Genomic DNA, 19,443 nt, shown 5'->3' on the forward strand with positions numbered 1-19,443 from the left:
TCTTTCTTTCCCTTCTTTTCCTTTCTTCTCTCTTTTTTTTTGCGGGGGGGGGGGGTAGGCCCGCTCGCCCCCCCCCCCCCCTGGATCCGCGCCTGCCTTAAATAACCACTTCTCCACCTTTCTCGAACATCCCAAGTCGAAATCTTTTTCTTTTTTTTCGTTACTGCATTACAATATTACAAAGGTAATGGACATCGTAAATAGCCTCAACTCTCAGAAAAGTCCTGGTATTGGATGGATTCACGAATACAGTTTACAAATGTTAGATATAATTGTTTATACCCGGACCATTATATTCATACGCGACTGCAACATATTTAGCGACCCACGATACGATTTCCGAGAAAAGCACGCAACAGCTCATATTATTATTGTATTTACAAACAAAGTAACCAAAGTAATTGAAAACTCTTCCACACTATTGGAACTTTTTTGCACTTCACCGGGGCCTTTGGCACGATAAATCATGATAATCCTTTATACAAACTTTTTCGTTATGGTATAGGATTTCCCGGCCAAATTCGCGAGTTTGTCAATCAAATTAATTTGTCTTGCGTTCAACTTCGACGGTTTTAGTGCAGTCAGATATATCTCGGGTTTATATTCCCTTTTTTAGTTATTAAATCTATGGAATTTTCGTTAGAATCTACGTATGTTTCATTCAAATTAATGAACAATGTGCTTCTTTCGCTATTTGGTCATTCGATTTGGCGCAACACGATTTTCTGACAACGCGACGGTGTACTTTTAACATTCTAATTCATTTGTAGCATTCAAATTAAACATTTCTCGTTTATTACACACTTTTTATAGCTCATTCTTTTTCTTCAAGATTGTTTTTTCATGTGTATTTCATCATATTTAATTTTCTTGCATTTATACACTTATATACTTATAAGTATACTTATTAGATTTTATCTGATATTCATCAGCATCTAAGTTTGATTGTAAAGAAGAAAAAACGACTTGCATCTACGGACCTGATGGTCTCAGTATATTTGTAAATGTTCATGTAAGGAAGTTGTTTGTCTTATGTTTCATCATAAATTTATCATAATTTCATCATAATTTCATTATGGAAGAAGGTACAATATTGTGACTGGGGCAGGGAAAAGAGTCAACAATTTGAACATGATTCTGATTTAGCCATGTCTTCAGCCATCGATCTGCTGGCGGGCAAGTAAACTATGAAACTCTTTAAAGACCTTGACCGGAGCGTACACAACCATACATCCACAGACGGCTAATGAAACACAAAATACAAATACAAGAAAGAAAAAATTAAATACCCTTTCATTACTGAGAAAAATGAAAATTACAGTACAACTGCCGCCCCCTCCCAAATTCGCCTCGGTCAAGAGCCCCCGCGCCGCACGGACTTGGGTGACGTCATTCCGTGTAGACTCGAATTGTTTGCTATAATTCTTCGCCGCGCGATGTTCGAGATCTACATTGATTTTGCGTACCGTGAATCCTTTCTGCTTTTTATCGATTGAAGTTTGAGAAGTTTTGAGAAGTCTTTCTAAAGAGAATGGCTACCCCAGTCGTCAGGGCAGATGCACAAGATGATTTAGTTATGGAATTTGAGTGTGAGGAGGATGGCAGTTGCGGGGAAAGCGGTGAAAATGACAGTGTCAGTGGTAGTAGTGACAGTCCGGACAGAGGCAGCAGCAGTGATACCGACAGCGATGCAAATGATGCAGACGCCGGAGAACACGGGTGTATCGTCGAGTGGGAGTATGAGCCTTTACCTCGTTGTGAACCTGGGCAAAATGTTGGCGATGCTGGAAGGGCCAACAACGCAAATCGGCTTCATGAAAATGTCGAGGATTGGTAATTAAGACTTATAAGCTTATTGAATTTGTTGTGCATTCTAAATATTTATTCCCCCCAAAATTGAAATCAAATACCGTAGATCTCTAGACTCGGTCATAAATGGCATGTCTAATTCTAAAGTTAACTTGTTAGAATGATTCTCTAGATCTATGTCTGCGCACCTAAAATTCGACCTCGATTTCATTACCCAGTAAGATATTATTTTTAGAATCATCATTGTTATTCCGTTCTTCATATTCTAATGATTACTGAAACAAAAAAACTCGACAAATTATTCACAAGAACAATTTTTTTTAACGAATTTCAGACGGGCTCGTCACTTTGTGTAGCAAAACTGAAAAGTGCCCATGTCTGCGCACTCACTATTTTGCACGCAATTCAATCAAGCACAGTGAAGTTTCATACCAGGGACAACCCCCTGTTCAGACTTTTCTTTTTTGACAATGATTGAAATTTTCAGGGTGGCAAATGAAACTTGCTAAAACTCATTTTTAATCTTCCCAATTATTTTCACAAATGTTGGTATCTAAATGAATTGTTGAGGTTAAGATTGAAAATTGGTGTCAGTTTGATGTTTTGTTCTATAAATATCGCGCATTTACGTGGGTGCGCAGACATAGGCACTGCCCAGCCTTGGGCACTCTTACCATACTACGACTACGAGAACGATGTCATTTTTATATTTATCAGGAAGCTGTAATAAAATATTTATAAAATTATAGTAGGTGTATTGATTTTTGTTTGAATCTTTCTGTATTTCAAGGTGTACATGCGGAAGATGTCGTGTGCCTCCATCTTTCAATGAAGGTGATTGTGTCTGTTGTCAGGAAATTGCAGAGGTCAAGGCAGAGGCTGATCGACAGGGTTCAAGTTGTCTGGTGGATTCTGAGGAGTTTGAGCCGGCCATCCTAAATGCGACAACATTGTACATCGGATGGATGGAGTACACAGATAGGTGGCGCCGAGCAGCCAAAGCATTTGGGGACAGGAACAATGAGTAAGTTATGTTTCTCCTTTTCATCATTTTGGCAAGGGCAAAAAATTAATGGATTGATTTTGAAAGTTTATTGGGTGAAACTTTTCAAAACGAATTGAGTCACCGCAAGATGAATTACTAGTTTTGACCAAAATTCTTGCCTGGGGACCACTGGTGTACTAGCTGCCTTATCTGCAGGTGCTTCGGGGCACTTTTTCAGGAAATGTATACAAATAGGCAAGAATGATCACCGATTTGTGAGTTTTAGCATGTAACCCCCCTCCCCCCAATAATCTGTAGTTATGAAACACAAACTTTATATGCGATTTTGAATGTTGCCCCCATACGCCCGACAAACAATGACTAACCCTTGGTCATTTTAGTTTTTTTTTAATCATTTTTATTTTCCTGAATTAATTAATAAAGAATTAATATTTTGACATCAAATCATCTATCCTAAGAAAAATATGAATTTTTTTATTGCTTTTTATTTTACAGAAAATACAGGTATGTGGCCTACAGGAAAGTCGTGAGATGGTGTTGGGGCTGGCTCGGGAAGGACATCAGGGTGCAACTGCCAGCATGTGTCCATGCCTCAATAATGGAAGCGTATCCTGATGGACGTGGTCAGTACAAAGGGACCATCCTGCGTCGGTTGAGATGAGGATGTAACATCAACTATTGTCTTGCGAACTTTGAATGACTGTCATCTTCTATGTGATTGTCAGCCATCTTCTGTACGTTATTTGTGATCATCGGCTTTCATCTTCATATTCATCACAAATACTATTGTTTGAACTTCTCATGATGGTATGGTTGCTATGAACTTTGATCTCGACATTTGATTCTAATTTCCAAGAGCTGATATTCGAACTTTTGCAAAACTATGATCAAGCAACGATTTCTTATGAGGAAGAATGTTGAAATCTATATAAACAAGCAACAACAAAAAAAAAAAAAAAAACACAACATGCCTTGTTCCTTCTCTTTTGTTATACACCCTGCAATGTAATTTGTTTTAATAATTTGAGCATTTCATATACAGTCAACCTGCCGAGTCAGACTCGCATACCGTTTTAACCTTCAATACGTCAAATTGTTTTCAAGTCAAAACTTTTCCTTCAGTTTTCAAATTTGAATTTATAAGGCAAGGTTGATTGTATATGAAGAGCTTGCATGCAAAACATGTTAAATCCATTTTGGCCAAATGGGAGAAATTAGGGATTTTTAATTTAACACATTTATCTTGATTTATTAATTGTTTTCTCGAAGCAAATGATTAAGACAATCATGTAGGTCACAAAAATGGAAATTAAAAAAATCCTGCAATTTTTATGTATTTTATATGATTTTTCTATAATATTTTTTTGTTGGGTTTAACATGTTTTGCATGCAAAGATGGATTTAGCATGTTTTGCATGCAAACTGTTAATGGTTGTAATAGGTAATTGTCACATACACATACTTGTTAATGCACATACATACTGACACAGACACAAACATTCGCGCACACGCATACACACTCATAATCGCTCACACACACACACACACACAACACACATACACACACACACACACACATACTCGCGCGCGCAGGAAAACGTGGACCTGCCATTCTTTCTGTCAAACCGTGGACTTCTTTATTTCAGGGGTATTATCATAATGTTGACTACACATGATCAGTAGATGTTTCTCATTTAAAAACTTCATTTGAAAAAAAGAAGTTCCTTCTAAATCTCTTTCGAATTTTCCAAAATTTCAACAGTACAATTGTGGACTTTAATGTAACCTAGGGCTCAATGTGGTGAACTGTGGACTTGAGATAACGCTTGACCCCTACATGAAAACGCGGACCTGCTCTCTTATTCCTGTCAAAACGTGGACATCTATATTTCAGGGTGTATTTTGATAATGTTGACTTGGAAATGACTAGTACAAATTTCTCATTTAAAAACTTCATTTGGAAAAAAAGAAATTCCTTTTAGTAACATGTTTAAATCTCTTTCCGATTTCAATAGTACAAAATTAATGTGGACTTTAATGTAACCGAGGACTCGATGTGGTGAACCAGGCACGGATCCAGGATTTCTTAGGGGGGGGGGCCCAAATTTGAAATTATGCGAGCCAAATATTGGTACGTAATGGTGACTAGCAATGACGTAATGGGGGGGGGGGGTGCAGGAAGGGGCGATTTTCCCCTCCCTCCTCCGCAAAGCGCCGAAGCTTTGACGTTTCATTAAATTATTAGAGAAAGAAGACGATCCGTTGTACCGCTCTCGAAAATAATCCTCGTCTGAATACAGTTTTCCCCCTCCTGCGCGAAGCGCGGAAGCTTTTACGTTTCATTAGATCATTAGAGAAAGAAGACAATTCGTTGTACCGTTCTCGACTCCTAATCCTCGTCTGAATTCAGTTCCCCCCCCCCCCTCCTCCCGCGCGAAGCGCGGAAGCTTTTACCTTTCATTAAATCATTAGGGAAAGAAGGCGATTCATTGTACCGTTCTCGACTCTTAATCCTCGTCTGAATTCAGTTAACCCCTCTCCCGCGCGAAGCGCGGAAGCTTTTACGTTTAATTAAATTATTAGAGAAACAAGACGATTCGTATTACCATTCTTGACTCTTAATCCTTTAGTCCATGGGCCAGACCAGATATTGGTACCACCAGAGGTGGCAAAACCTTTGTACTTTTTTTTTGTTTGTTGGGCATATATACGTGTAAAAAGTTATGATAGCATTTCCGAATGTACAGCTTAGTCATATAATCAGCAGTTTCCATGGCAACACAACAATAAAACCGGTATTAGTCAAAGAAACAGTTAAAGTCATTTATAAATTATAAAAACACTTTTTAATGCGTAAAATGTACAGTTTAGAATACCTCACCATAAAGGAAAGTAATGAAATGCAATATACATCACCATTTATAACGGTTGCCATGGTAACGACCCCAGAATGGCCTTAAATCAAGGATTTTTGAGTAATTTCAGTAATATATTACACAATATACTCATTCAAGACAAGTTAAAGTCCCCTTTCCAAAATAAAGACAAAACTATATGAAAAATACATCAAATAAGCCAAGAATATGCTATATAGTACCTTCCCATTGTTACCATGGCAACATGAATTAGAGTTAACAAGATGCCCTGTATGGTACTATTTGCCATATTTTGGCTATATTTTGGCATTGGAGAGGTGTTGAAAGTTTATTTTGGTGTCTGTATCCAGGTTTTCAGGCCCAGAGAATGAAAGTTTAGAATACCTCACCAAGAAGAAGAGTAATGAAATGCAAACTACATCACCATTTATAACGGTTGCCATGGTAACGACCCCATAATAGCCTAAAATCAAGGATTTTGGAGTGATTTCAGTAATATGTTAGACAATATGCTCATTCAAGACAAGTTTAAGTCCCCTTTCCAAATTATTGAAAAACTATATGACTAATCTATCATATAAAAGCCAAGAATATGTAATAGTACCTTCCCATTGTTACCATGGCAACATGAATTAGAGTTAACAAGATGCCATGTACGGTACTATATTTTGGCTATATCTTAGGATAGGAGAGGTGTTAAAAGTTCATTTTGGTGTCTATACACAGGTTTTCAGGCACAGGGAACAGAGCTAAAGCATTATTTTGGACATTAACATAGGACATCACCGCTATTTTTCATACATTTGCATAAAATCAGAGCAAAATGACCATAAAAGTATTCTGCCACTGCATATTACAAGCTGTTTCTTAGGGTTTAGAAAGATATAACATTGTGATGAATACATTAGATGCCAGAAAACTTCTTTTGATTGTATGCAATGCTGGAACCAGCACAGATTCATCTCATTAATTTGTTTGGTATTGTATAAAAAACTGTGAAGAACCTGGGATGTATATCTCTTGGCATATGCACACTGTGGTTACCCATTGAGAAGATTTTTCAAATGCTGGACTGTCTAGAGTGTAGAGTCAGGTGTCATCGCTATTAGCTCCGTAGCTGGAGTGATGGAATGCTGCAAGTACAACCGTGCAGTCAAGTTGTTGTACGAGGCATTTATGCGACAGGCATGGAAAGGCTTTCTACCGTCCCTGTCTAGAAACCAACGACCAGGTTCATCTGGAAGAAAGCCTCAGAGTCGTGAACAGCCTATCTGAAGATCGTTTCTCAAGCTGCTGGCTGTGAGATGATTGAGAATCAGTCATTTGAGCCCATCTTCAAGCTGTTTGATGTCTATCTTGATTACCTGATACAGGAGAATCGGACCCTCTCGGCCTTCTGGATGTCATTATGTGGACATCGTTGAGGTTATGGTAGGTCTGGTTTGGGCATTTAGAGAGAGTGTCTGGGTGCTGCACCTCGCTTTCATTCGTGCAATGATTCCCTGGTGCTTCGCCGACGACAAACTGAACTATGGCTTTTTTCCCTACTATGGTTATTATGCAAATGGACCAATAAAATTAATCTGAATCTGAATCTGAATGCACATATGTCCCGGCTGGCCAATTGATCACCCAGATGTGCATAAACAATTCATGCAGGACCAGAGATTTTCTGTACAAGTTGGTAGGACCTCTTTGGCAGAATCCCAGTCGACCAGAAAATTGAAGAAACCATCAACAAGGACACACAGACCACTGGGGGGGGGGGGGACAAAAGGCTTCAGCGTTAAACCAGGAGCTGACAGTAGGTACTACCTGACATCTGAGTACAGAGGCTCATATTATTTTGAGGGAGTTGAGAGACATATGGTCAGCAGAAACAGTTTACAGCACTTACAGCACAATCATCCGGACCTGCAACTAAGCTGGATAAGAAAAGATGAGACCGATGTTTGTTTATTTGTGGAACTATTCGAGAACAGCTGAGCTCGAGCCATGATGAAACAGAGGTGGTCAACTTGTCTATTGTATCCTGGCCCCACCAGATATTGCCAATGACCTGCTGAAAGTTCACAACGTTGGAAATGAAGCATACCGAGAAGATCATTTGGAAAAAGAGCAACCCATGGTAAACTTTCATGAAAAGATGAAAAAAAAGAAAGAGAGCCCGAAGACCTTCCTCAACATCAATAAAAAGCAGACTGGTTACAAAGCTGAAGGGAATTAGGTAATTGTGAAGGCAGACCGAAACCTCTTTGGGCGCATAATCATCATTGCGCACAGCAGAGCGCTATCTATTAGAGAGGTTCTAGCACGCCCACTCGGACCAATACCATGGTCACTGGCAACAGCTTTGCTCTCTGCGCAAGACAAACAGAGCTGGATAAAATTTTGTCACCAGCAGCTTGTATCATTGATGGAATGAGCCTTGTCCATAGACTCAAAGGAGATGGCAAGTCATTTGCACATCTAGCAGATGCTGCACTGAGGCTAGTTCTACGCGAAGGCACTGATAGTGCCAGGATTGATGTCGTGTTCGATGTCTACAGGGATGAGTCCATCAAGAATGCAGAGAGATACAACAGAGGTCCCATCGCTGGAACTGCAGTGGAAGAACATTGCTCCTTGTCACATTTTGCAGTAGAAAAAATTCCTGAGAAACCCTGAAAAAAAAAAAAAAAATCCTCATCAAATTTTTGGTTGATCAGTGGAAGCAGCCTGCAGAGAGGGAGAACCTTAATGATAAGTCACTTTATGTGGCAAGTGGAGAAGCACTATGAAGAAATCATAACTCTGAAGACAACACAAGAGGAAGCTGACACACGACTGCTTCTTCATGCATGACATGCTGCGGAGGATGGATACAGATTCATAATAATCACAGCCGAAGACAGAGATGTGCTGATAATCTGTGTCTGTATTATCGTGCTCAGTGTCCAATAACATTTGATTTAAATGACAAGCGGTGAAAATCTCTCGGCCCGCAGAGATTTTATGTTTGTTACATTTTTCCACTGTGCCCTCATCATTTCCGGTCCGCCTCCATACTGGTTCCTTACCACTTACAACGCGCTCGTACCATCTAGTGTCATCGTGTTGGCCTTTCCCTCGCCAGGTCTTACCAGATCCCGACCGGGTGGGTACCTGCTGCTTACCGCCCGGAACGCAACCATAAAAGGGCCATTCGCTGAACGTTCGTTTGACTTTGAAGACGTCACACACGGTAAAAAAAAGCTCGGCACTTACCCTAGCTACCGGTCACACTTCAGTTCTCGAGTTGACGGATGTACGTCCTCATCGTTCATCGTTGTTATGAACAATTATTCATAAATCTTCATCATTCTTCATAATGCCTACACATGGAAGCAGGGGCGGCAGAGCGACTAACAAATTAGAGGGGGGCCAACAAAAAGGGCACCTACAAAGGGGCACTTTATTAAAGTAATAGGTGCACTTGTAAAGGGGCAATTTTCCTATGTACAAAGGGGCACTTCTGGGGTACTTCAAAAATGGGGGGCACTGTGCACACCAGCCCCCCCCCCCCCCCGAGCGGCACCTCTACATGGAGGGAAAGTAGGGGAAGGGTAAAGCTAGGAAGCTCGATCCGCAGGAAACAAAGGAAGCATTTGTTATATAGTGAAATATGGAGTCACGGTGTCTGGCAAGGTTTCTGAACGGGCACAACGTAAAACATGGCAACATCTAGGCCGGTATTGAGCCGTTATGAGGACGGTGGAGTGGAGAGATGACGTTAATAGAGCGGTTGACCGTTAATGATCGGTGAGCCGGTATAAGGCGGTGGGTCAACGATGAGAGCCCGGCGAGAACCCGTAACGTCGTCGGTATTCAGTAACAGCCCGTTGGACAAAATATGACACCTCGTCACTGCCCCACGAACGGGTCCATAACAGCCTAGCTCGTACCAGCCCACTGTTCTTATGGAGCTCTCACACTCTGCCGTGTAGGCCTACCGTCCACCTGCCGGGCTATTAAAAAAATAACAGAGTCCAGAACGTTGGGTTTTGAGCGAACTTGTCCCCGGCCGCAAAAAAAAAATCATAAAATTAATCTTTTCACCGTTTCGTTGCCATCTTCTGACCGTTCTTACCGGGCGCATACCGGGTGTTGAACGTGCTTCTACCGTCTTCACCGCCCAGATTGACTTTTGTTGAAAATTTTGGCCTCTTCTGGCCGTTTCCATACCGGGCCCATACCGGGTCTCGAACGTGTGCACCGGGTTTGTAGCAGCCACCTACCAGTCACTTAGCGTCCCCTCACCGCTCGGAGCGTCCTGTGAGCGAGTCCCTGGACTACTGACGTTCATGACACGTTCACAACCCGCTTACAACCCGTTGCAGACGGTAGATATTTTTTTTGCCCGTTCATCACCGTTCTGTAACGGGTTATGAGCGTGTTCATACAGTGTGACCGTTTTCATAACGTATTCATACCGTCCTCATACCGTTCAACACCGTCCTCTTGCGGCCGGTGCCAGCCGGCCAAAGTTTTGAACATGCCCAAAACTTTCGCCGGGTCCCACCGGGTGTAAATAAGCGCCAACGCCCTATTAACGTGTTGCCCGCTTCGCACGGTGGCACACGGTAGGCCTATACGGCAAAGTGTGAGAGTCACTTAATTATAACTTATATACCGTCCTCTTATAGTCCTCATACCGGGTTTTCATCGTGTGCCACCGCTTGTACCCATACGGCGAAAATTTTGGGCATGCCCACAACTTTTGCCGGGTCTCGTCTGGTCTCTTTGGCCACTAACAGGCCCTTACCGTGGTCACCGCGATCACTCAACGCCCCGCCGTGTGCCCTCATCGTTTTCCACCGACCACACACAATTTTCCACACGGTAGGCTTAGCCGCCGCCATGGGCAGGCGCGTAGCCAGAGTTTGATGTTTGGGGGGGGGCACATACATGTAATCGATCGAGGTCAAAAAAAGGGGTCTACAAAATTTCAACCGATCCTGGAATTTTTAGGGGCACGTGCCCCCCCCCCCCCCCCGTGCCCCCCCCCCGTGCCCCCCCCCCCCCCCCCCCCCCCCCCCCCCCCCCGTGGCTACGCGCCTGGCCATGGGACAGCTACTTTTAATAGCAAGAAGCTGACCTGCTTTCTGAGAAGTCTGGCTAGACAAAGAACCGCATCGGATACATTTATGTTTGCAAACTTGCAAGCTTTTTGGGTGAAGATGTCTGCCAGGCTCTAACCCCTGCCTTTACTGGCTGCGACATTATAGTGCGTTTGCAGGACGTGGACAGCCGGGTGCACTGAAGCTCCTGACTTTCCAGCATTTTGGTGAAGAATAGGATGTTTCAACAAACCTCATTGACAAGATACAAGAGTTTGTGTGTCGATATATAAGCATTCACATCAACAATCTGAGACTGGATCAATTAACTCCGCTACCACCTCTTCTTTGCAAAACGAGGAGAGGTAGAATCCAGCCAGCTACCTCCATGCAAAGACTCTTTGCGCATGCATGTTCTTCGCGCGAACTACCAGGCTGCAGTATGGCGAGGATGAAAATACATGTAGTAGATGTTGCTTTCTTCCTTCTTGTCAATTCAGGATAAAGACAAAGAAAGGTTGTTGCAGACAAAAGAAGAGTCGGTGACCTGAGATTGTGTGTGATCTATTTACCACAAGTCACCAGTATCTAATTGACAAATAAGCTGCCATTAGCAGAGTCATGGTGACAACTTAGGGTAGGCTTGAAATTCCAGATCACATGGAAAGAACACTTGTAGGTTAAACTTGAAGATGTACTAGATATATTTTATCAGTTACATCATTTCGAACAATCAATGTAAAGTCTCAGAGGCATATACATTTTTTTTCTGGCTTTGAGAATATGAATTGATTTGTGTCCAAATGGACTACTTAAATTCAATCACACCTTTCTTGTCAAAGAGAGTAAAAAAAAATAGGAAAGGGAGGATGTGACAAAATAGTTTCTGAGACTTCGTGCACACCGCCTGTAATATTTCTGCCCAAAGAAGGCGTTTTGATAAACAGGCACAAATTTTCTGGCATTCATTTTTACGTTTGACTCATTTATTTTCATTTTGCCTCGTAATATTCTTTGGGACAATTTTGATACAATACCAAACAAGTTAATGAGATGAATCTGTGCTGGTTCCAGCATTGCATACAATCAAAAGAAGTTTTCTGGCATCTAATGTAGTCATCACAATGTTATATCTTTCTAAACCTTAAGAAACGGCTTGTAATATGCAGTGGCAGAATACTTTTATGGTCATTTTGTTCTGATTTTATGCAAATGTATGAAAAAAGCGGTGATGTCCTATGTTAATGTCCAAAATAATGCTTTAGCTGTGTTCCCTGTGCCTGAAAACCTGGGTATAGACACCAAAATGAACTTTCAACACCTCTCCTATCCCAAGATATAGCCAAAATATGGCATATAGTACCATACATGGCATCTTGTTAACTCTAATTCATGTTGCCATGGTAACAATGGGAAGGTACTATTACATATTCTTGGCTTATATGATAGATTAGTCATATAGTTTTTCAATAATTTGGAAAGGGGACTTAAACTTGTCTTGAATGAGCATAATTGTCTAACACATTACTAACACATTACTTAAATTACTCCAAAATCCTTGATTTTAGGCTATTCTGGGGTCGTTACCATGGCAACCGTTATAAATGGTGATGTAGTTTGCATTTCATTACTCTTCTTCTTGGTGAGGTATTCTAAACTTTCATTCTCTGGGCCTGAAAACCTGGATATAGACACCAAAATGAACTTTCAACACCTCTCCAATGCCAAAATATAGCCAAAATATGGCATAGTGTACCGTACATGGCATCTTGTTAAATCTAATTCATGTTGCCATGGTAACAATGGGAAGGTACTATATAGCATATTCTTGGCTTATATGATGTATTAGTCATATAGTTTTGTCTTTATTTTGGAAAGGGGACTTCAACTTGTCTTGAATGAGTATCTTGTGTAATATATTACTGAAATTACTCAAAAATCCTTGATTTTAGGCAATTCTGGGGTCGTTACCATGACAACCGTTATAAATGGTGATGTAATTTGCATTTCATTGCTTTCCTTTATGGTGAGGTATTCTAAACTGTACATTTTTACGCAATAAAAAGTGTTTTTATAATTTATAAATGACTTTAACTGTTTCTTCGAATAATACCGGTTTTATTGTTGTGTTGCCATGGAAACCGCTGATTATATGACTAAGCTGCCAGTCTGGAAATGCTATCATATCAAAATATTATGTATAGATATAGGACATTTCAAAATGCATAAGTAGATCTTGCCACCTTGAGTGGTACCAATAACCCAAATTTCTGGTCTTGGCCCATGGACTACTTGTCTGAATTCAGTCTCCCCCCTCCTGCGCGAAGTAGGGAAGCTTTGACGTTTCATTAAATTATTAGAGAAAGAAGACGATTCGTTGTACCATTCTCGACAATAATCCTCGTCTGATTTCAGTTCCCCCCCCCCCCTGCCGCGTGAGGCGCGGAAGTTTTTACCTTTCATTAAATCATTAGGGAAAGAAGGCGATTCATCGTACCGTTCTCGACTCTTAATCCTCGTCTGAATTCAGTTTACCCCCCCCCCCCTCCCGTGCGAAGCACGGAAGCTTTTACGTTTCATTAAATTATTAGAGAAACAAGACGATTCGTATTACCATTCTTGACTCTTAATCCTTGTCTGAATTCAGTCTCCCCCTCCTGCGCGAAGCAGGGAAGCTTTGACGTTTCATTAAATTATTAGAGAAAGAAGGCGATTCATTGTACCGTTCTCGACTCTTAATCCTTGTCTGAATTCAGTCTCCCCCCTCCTGCGCGAAGCACGGAAGCTTTGACGTTTCATTAAATTATTAGAGAAAGGAGACGATTCGTTGTACCGTTCTCGACTCTCAATCCTCGTCTGAATTCTGTTCACCCCCCCCCCTCCCGCGCGAAAGCTTTGACGTTTCATTAAAATTATTTAAGAAAGAAGATGATTCGCTGTACCGTTCTCTTCTCTTAATCCTTGTCTCAATTCAGTCCCACCCCCTCCTGCGCGAAGCGCGGAAGCTTTGACATTTCATTAAATTATTAGAGAAAGAAGACGATTCGTTGTACCGTTTTCGACTCTTAATCCTTGTCTGATTTTCAAAACTGTTTTATTGTCTGCTTCTTTTTCTGCCTACGTCCTCTTCCTTTTCTCTCCTCCCTTTTTTGGCCAGCGTTTTTTTTGGGGGGCCGCCCCCACAACCCCCTGGCTACGCGCCTGCGGTCAGATGAACATATTTTGCTACTTTGTCCGCCCCCGGAAACTCAGGGGTTTAAGGCAATACATTACACACAGATAAGCATTCAGGGGCCCGCCTTAGGGCCCCTGGTGGGGTCGAGGGTGCGAACACCCCGGAATATCAGGGGTTTTAGGCATTTGATTACGGTCAGACGAGCATATTTTGTATCAATTACCTTATTTGTGACACTGGCAGAACACTGATTGGCGTGAGGTCCAGCGGGCGGATCTCCAGAAGCTCAAGGGTTTTAGGCACTAACTTACGGTCAGATGAGTATCAAGGGGCCCATCTTAGGGCCCTTGGTTTGGTCCCGGGGGCAGAGCCCCTGAAGCTTATGGGTTTTAGGCGTTTAATTACGGTCACATGAGCATTTTTTAATACCGTATTTTGTTGTGACACTGGCAGTTAACTATTCTTTCTAGTAGAGGTGTTGTGGTCGAGTGGATACGTCGCCGGACTGTCGATCACAAGGCCCGCGGTTCGAGTCCCGCCGCTGCACTTATGTCCTTTGGCAAGACATTGGTCTACATTTGCCACACTCCACCCAAGTGAAGTAAAATGTACCTGGTAGGAATTTATTCCTTGAAACGCAGCGCGCGTAACAGCTGCACTGCTAAAGCCAGGGTAATTATGCTGCATTATTGTAGAGCGCTTAGAGACTTCTGACAAAGTAAGTGTTAGGCGCTATATAAGCACTGTAATTATTATTATTTCTTTCTTGCTCTCTTTCTTTCTATTTCTTTTTAATATTCTTTTTCAAAAAAGTGGGGAGGGGGGGGGGGGAGCTGGAGGCTCCCGAGCCCTGACATGTAGGCATCTCAAGAAGCATATTTCTTGCCTGGCTGTAAATTTAGGAGTTTGTCATTTTACAACAAGCGCATAAAAAGTATAATTTACTAAAAAATGAGGAAAAATCTCTGAAAATTATGTAATTTCAGCATTATGTGTAAACCACCGTTATGGAATTAGAAATAAACTACGTTAACATTTGATTTCCCCCGAGCCCCCTCAGTACGCCAGTGCCCCCCCCCTCCCCCTCCCCCCCCCCCCCCCCCCCCTCTGATCTACACTTTGTTGGCGGAAAAATCGCAACTGATCTCCCTTACCTTTCTTCTTTCTCTTTATTTCTTTCCCTTTCTCTCCTCTTTCCCTTCCCTTCCTTCTCTCTCTTTTAGGTTTGCTGGGGGGGGGGGGGGGGGGAGCAAGGGCGTTTTGCCTCACCCCACCCCGAAACACAACTTGTTGGCGGGAAAATTGCAACTGATACCCCCTTCTTTTCTTTTCTTCTTCCTCAATTTTCCTTCCGTTTATCTCCTCTTTTCCTTTCTTCTTTCCATTTCCTTCCTTCTCTCTTATTTTTTTGATTGCGGGGGGGGGGGGGGGAGGCAACAGCCTGGGAGGCGAGGCCCTTTCGCCCCCGATCTCCTTTTCTTTTCTTCTTCCTCTTCTTTCTTTCCCTTCTTTTCTTTCTCTCTCTCTCTTTTTTTTTCATTCTTTTTTTTTCCCATCTTTTTTTTCCCTTCTTTTTTCCCCCTTTTTTTCCCCTTCCTTTTGTCCCACTTTTTTTCTCCTTCTTTTTTGTGCCCAGGGGGGGGGGGGGGGGCGCCCCCCTGGATCCGCCACTGTGGTGAACTGTGGACTTTGGGTAACGCTTGACCCCTACATGAAAACGTGGACCTGCTTTTCTTCCTGTCAAAACGTGGACTTCTTTATTTTAGGGTGTATTTTGATGTTGACTTGGAAATGACTAGTACTAAATTTCTCATTTAAAAGCTTCATTTGGAAAAAAAAAAAGGAATTCCTTTTAGTAACATGTTTAAATCTCTTCCCGATTTCAATATTACAAAATTACTGTGGACTTTAATGTAACCGAGGGCTCGATGTGGTGAACTGTGGACTTTGGGTAACGCTTGACCCCTACATGAAAACGTGGACCTGCTTTTCTTCCTGTCAAAACGTGGACTTCTTTATTTCAGGGTGTATTTTGGAGTTGACTTGGAAATGACTAGTACTAAATTTCTCATTTAAAAGCTTCACCGAGGGCTCGATGTGGTGAACTGTGGACTTTGGGGAACGCTTGTCCCCTACATGAAAACGTGGACCTGCTTTTCTTCCTGTCAAAACGTGGACTTCTTTATTTTAGGGTGTATTTTGATGTTGACTTGGAAATGACTAGTACTAAATTTCTCATTTAAAAGCTTCATTTGGAAGAAAAAAAAGGAATTCCTTTTAGTAACATGTTTAAATCTCTTCCCGATTTCAATATTACAAAATTACTGTGGACTTTAATGTAACCGAGGGCTCGATGTGGTGAACTGTGGACTTTGGGTAACGCTTGTCCCCTACATGAAAACGTGGACCTGCTTTTCTTCCTGTCAAAACGTGGACTTCTTTATTTTAGGGTGTATTTTGATGTTGACTTGGAAATGACTAGTACTAAATTTCTCATTTAAAAGCTTCATTTGGAAAAAAAAAAGGAATTCCTTTTAGTAACATGTTTAAATCTCTTCCCGATTTCAATATTACAAAATTACTGTGGACTTTAATGTAACCGAGGGCTCGATGTGGTGAACTGTGGACTTTGGGTAACGCTTGACCCTACATGAAAACGTGGACCTGCTTTTCTTCCTGTCAAAACGTGGACTTCTTTATTTCAGGGTGTATTTTGGAGTTGACTTGGAAATGACTAGTACTAAATTTCTCATTTAAAAGCTTCATTTGGAGAAAAAAAAGGAATTCCTTTTAGTAACATGTTTAAATCTCTTCCCGATTTCAATAGTACAAAATTACTGTGGACTTCAATGTAACCGAGGGCTCGATGTTGTGAACTGTGGACTTTGGGTAACGCTTGTCCCCTACATGAAAACGTGGACCTGCTTTTCTTCCTGTCAAAACGTGGACTTCATTATTTCAGGGTGTATTTTGATGTGGACTTGGAAAAGACTAGTACAAATTTCTCGTTTAAAAATTTATTTGGAAAAAAAGGAATTCCTTTTAGTAACATGTTTAAATCTCTTTCCGATTCAATAGTACAAAATTAATGTGGACTTCAATGTAACCGAGAGCTCAATGATGTGAACTGTGGACTTTGGGTAACGCTTGTCCCCTACATGAAAACGTGGACCTGCTTTTCTTCCTGTCAAAACGTGGACTTCTTTATTTCAGGGTGTATTTTGATAATGTTGACTTGGAAATGACTAGTACTAAATTTCTCATTTAAAAGCTTCATTTGGAAAAAAAAAAAGGAATTCCTTTTAGTAACATGTTTAAATCTCTTCCCGATTTCAATATTACAAAATTACTGTGGACTTTAATGTAACCGAGGGCTCGATGTGGTGAACTGTGGACTTTGGGTAACGCTTGACCCCTACATGAAAACGTGGACCTGCTTTTCTTCCTGTCAAAACGTGGACTTCTTTATTTCAGGGTGTATTTTGGAGTTGACTTGGAAATGACTAGTACTAAATTTCTCATTTAAAAGCTTCATTTGGAGAAAAAAAAAGGAATTCCTTTTAGTAACATGTTTAAATCTCTTCCCGATTTCAATAGTACAAAATTACTGTGGACTTCAATGTAACCGAGGGCTCGATGTTGTGAACTGTGGACTTTGGGTAACGCTTGACCCCTACATGAAAACGTGGACCTGCTTTTCTTCCTGTCAAAACGTGGACTTCTTTATTTCAGGGTGTATTTTGATAATGTTGACTTGGAAATGACTAGTACAAATTTCTCGTTTAAAAACTTCATTTTGAAAAAAAAAGGAATTCCTTTTAGTAACATGTTTAAATCTCTTCCCGATTTCAATATTACAAAATTAATGTGGACTTTAATGTAACCGAGGGCTCGATGTGGTGAACTGTGGACTTTGGGGAACGCTTGTCCCCTACATGAAAACGTGGACCTGCTTTTCTTCCTGTCAAAACGTGGACTTCTTTATTTTAGGGTGTTTTTTTATGTTGACTTGGAAATGACTAGTACAAAATTTCTCATTTAAAAACTTCATTTGGAAAAAAAAAGGAATTCCCTTTAGTAACATGTTTAAATCTCTTCCCGATTTCAATATTACAAAATTAATGTGGACTTTAATGTAACCGAGGGCTCGATGTGGTGAACTGTGGGCTTTGGGGAACGCTTGTCCCTACATGAAAACGTGGACCTGCTTTTCTTCCTGTCAAAACGTGGACTTCTTTATTTCAGGGTGTATTTTGATAATGTTGACTTGGAAATGACTAGTACAAAATTTCTCATTTAAAAACTTCGTTTGGAAAAAAAAAGAATTCCTTTTAGTAACATGTTTAAATCTCTTTCTGATTCAATAGTACAAAATTACTGTGGACTTTAATGTAACCGAGGGCTCGATGTTGTGAACTGTGGACCTTGGGTAACGCTTGACCCCTACATGAAAACGTGGACCTGCTTTTCTTCCTGTCAAAACGTGGACTTCTTTATTTCAGGGTGTATTTAACCCACTTTTCATGCGTCTAGTGCTACATCACCAACCAGCCGGGGCCGAAAACAAAACAAAACACCACATTCATTTTGTCATCAGAGCTGAAATTTACAGTAGGTATGTGGAGTGCATGAAAACAGGTCATGACAAATTTAAACGTGGTGGTAATTTGTTTACGACGCCATTTTCCAAAATGAACTAGTATTTTGTGAATCGGGTACTTCTTCTCCTTATAAGTCTTCATTTTAAATATAATAACTGTCAGGTGAAAAAGGGTGCCTACATTATGGTTCAAAGGGTCGGGACATAGCACAGCACAGCTGCTTCATTGACAAGTTCAAATGTTTCAACTCAAAGACATTTAAAGGGGCATTTCGTGATCCACAACATTCCCCCCCCCCCGGATTTATACAAAACCACCCCAGATTTTGATGCCATCTGAAACCTTCGCCACCTGTTCTGCAGATCTACATGTTCACGATAGAAATCCTAAAATGTATGAACATTTTAATTTCTTTCCGTTCACAGAACGAAATCATTTCATAATAAATTTCTCAAATCAAATAACTAATAGTGAATATAGCTGTATCAATCCAGTAAATCGTATAATTGGCGAGTGTATCATGCTTAAACATAGTGTAACAGGTTTTCTGAAGATTTATCAGATTGACGAACAAACTTGCAAAAACCCTATCTAAAAATCCTATCTAATGCCTCCTAAGTGTTTCCAAGATAGTCTTATTACCATATTGTTGTTTTTCAGGTGAATATGTCAAAAACCAACCATTTGCAAACTTATAAGTCATCATGTGCATGCAACAAAGGTCGTATCTACATTTTCTTCATTTTGCGGGAGAAGCCATTTTGTGTTCAACTTTGTTTTCTTTGTCTCTTACCATCTTCTTTCTTTTATAAAATAAAACTGTTTAAATTTGAGACTTGAAGTCTAATTTAAAAAATGAATATTTAATTCTTTCAAAATAAAAAGAAAACTAATTTGT

At 40.8% G+C, this 19,443-nt stretch overlaps 1 protein-coding gene across 1 annotated transcript; it reads left to right on the top strand.

The window, feature by feature from the left end:
• The first annotated feature begins 1,531 nt into the window (after nt 1-1,531).
• On the top strand, nt 1,532-3,769 carry LOC115921231. Its single transcript, XM_030978497.1, has 3 exons — nt 1,532-1,833; nt 2,600-2,833; nt 3,311-3,769. The coding sequence occupies exons 1-3, from the start codon at nt 1,532-1,534 to the stop codon at nt 3,474-3,476; spliced, it is 702 nt and encodes a 233-aa protein (XP_030834357.1). The 3' UTR covers nt 3,477-3,769.
• Nucleotides 3,770-19,443: the final 15,674 nt, after the last annotated feature.

Source organism: Strongylocentrotus purpuratus, unplaced genomic scaffold, assembly GCF_000002235.5.
Source record: "Strongylocentrotus purpuratus isolate Spur 01 unplaced genomic scaffold, Spur_5.0 spur5_scaffold_1, whole genome shotgun sequence".
In the NCBI taxonomy this organism is placed as follows: domain Eukaryota; kingdom Metazoa; phylum Echinodermata; class Echinoidea; order Camarodonta; family Strongylocentrotidae; genus Strongylocentrotus; species Strongylocentrotus purpuratus.

What these genes read in the sequence shown, in the direction of transcription:
- LOC115921231 (XM_030978497.1), top strand. Translation starts at nt 1,532, where the DNA reads ATGGCTACCCCAGTCGTCAGGGCAGATGCACAAGATGATTTAGTTATG. An exon ending in CATGAAAATGTCGAGGATTG is followed by an intron (nt 1,834 to 2,599) that starts GTAATTAAGACT and finishes CTGTATTTCAAG; the next exon opens with GTGTACATGCGGAAGATGTC. An exon ending in TTTGGGGACAGGAACAATGA is followed by an intron (nt 2,834 to 3,310) that starts GTAAGTTATGTT and finishes TTTATTTTACAG; the next exon opens with AAAATACAGGTATGTGGCCT.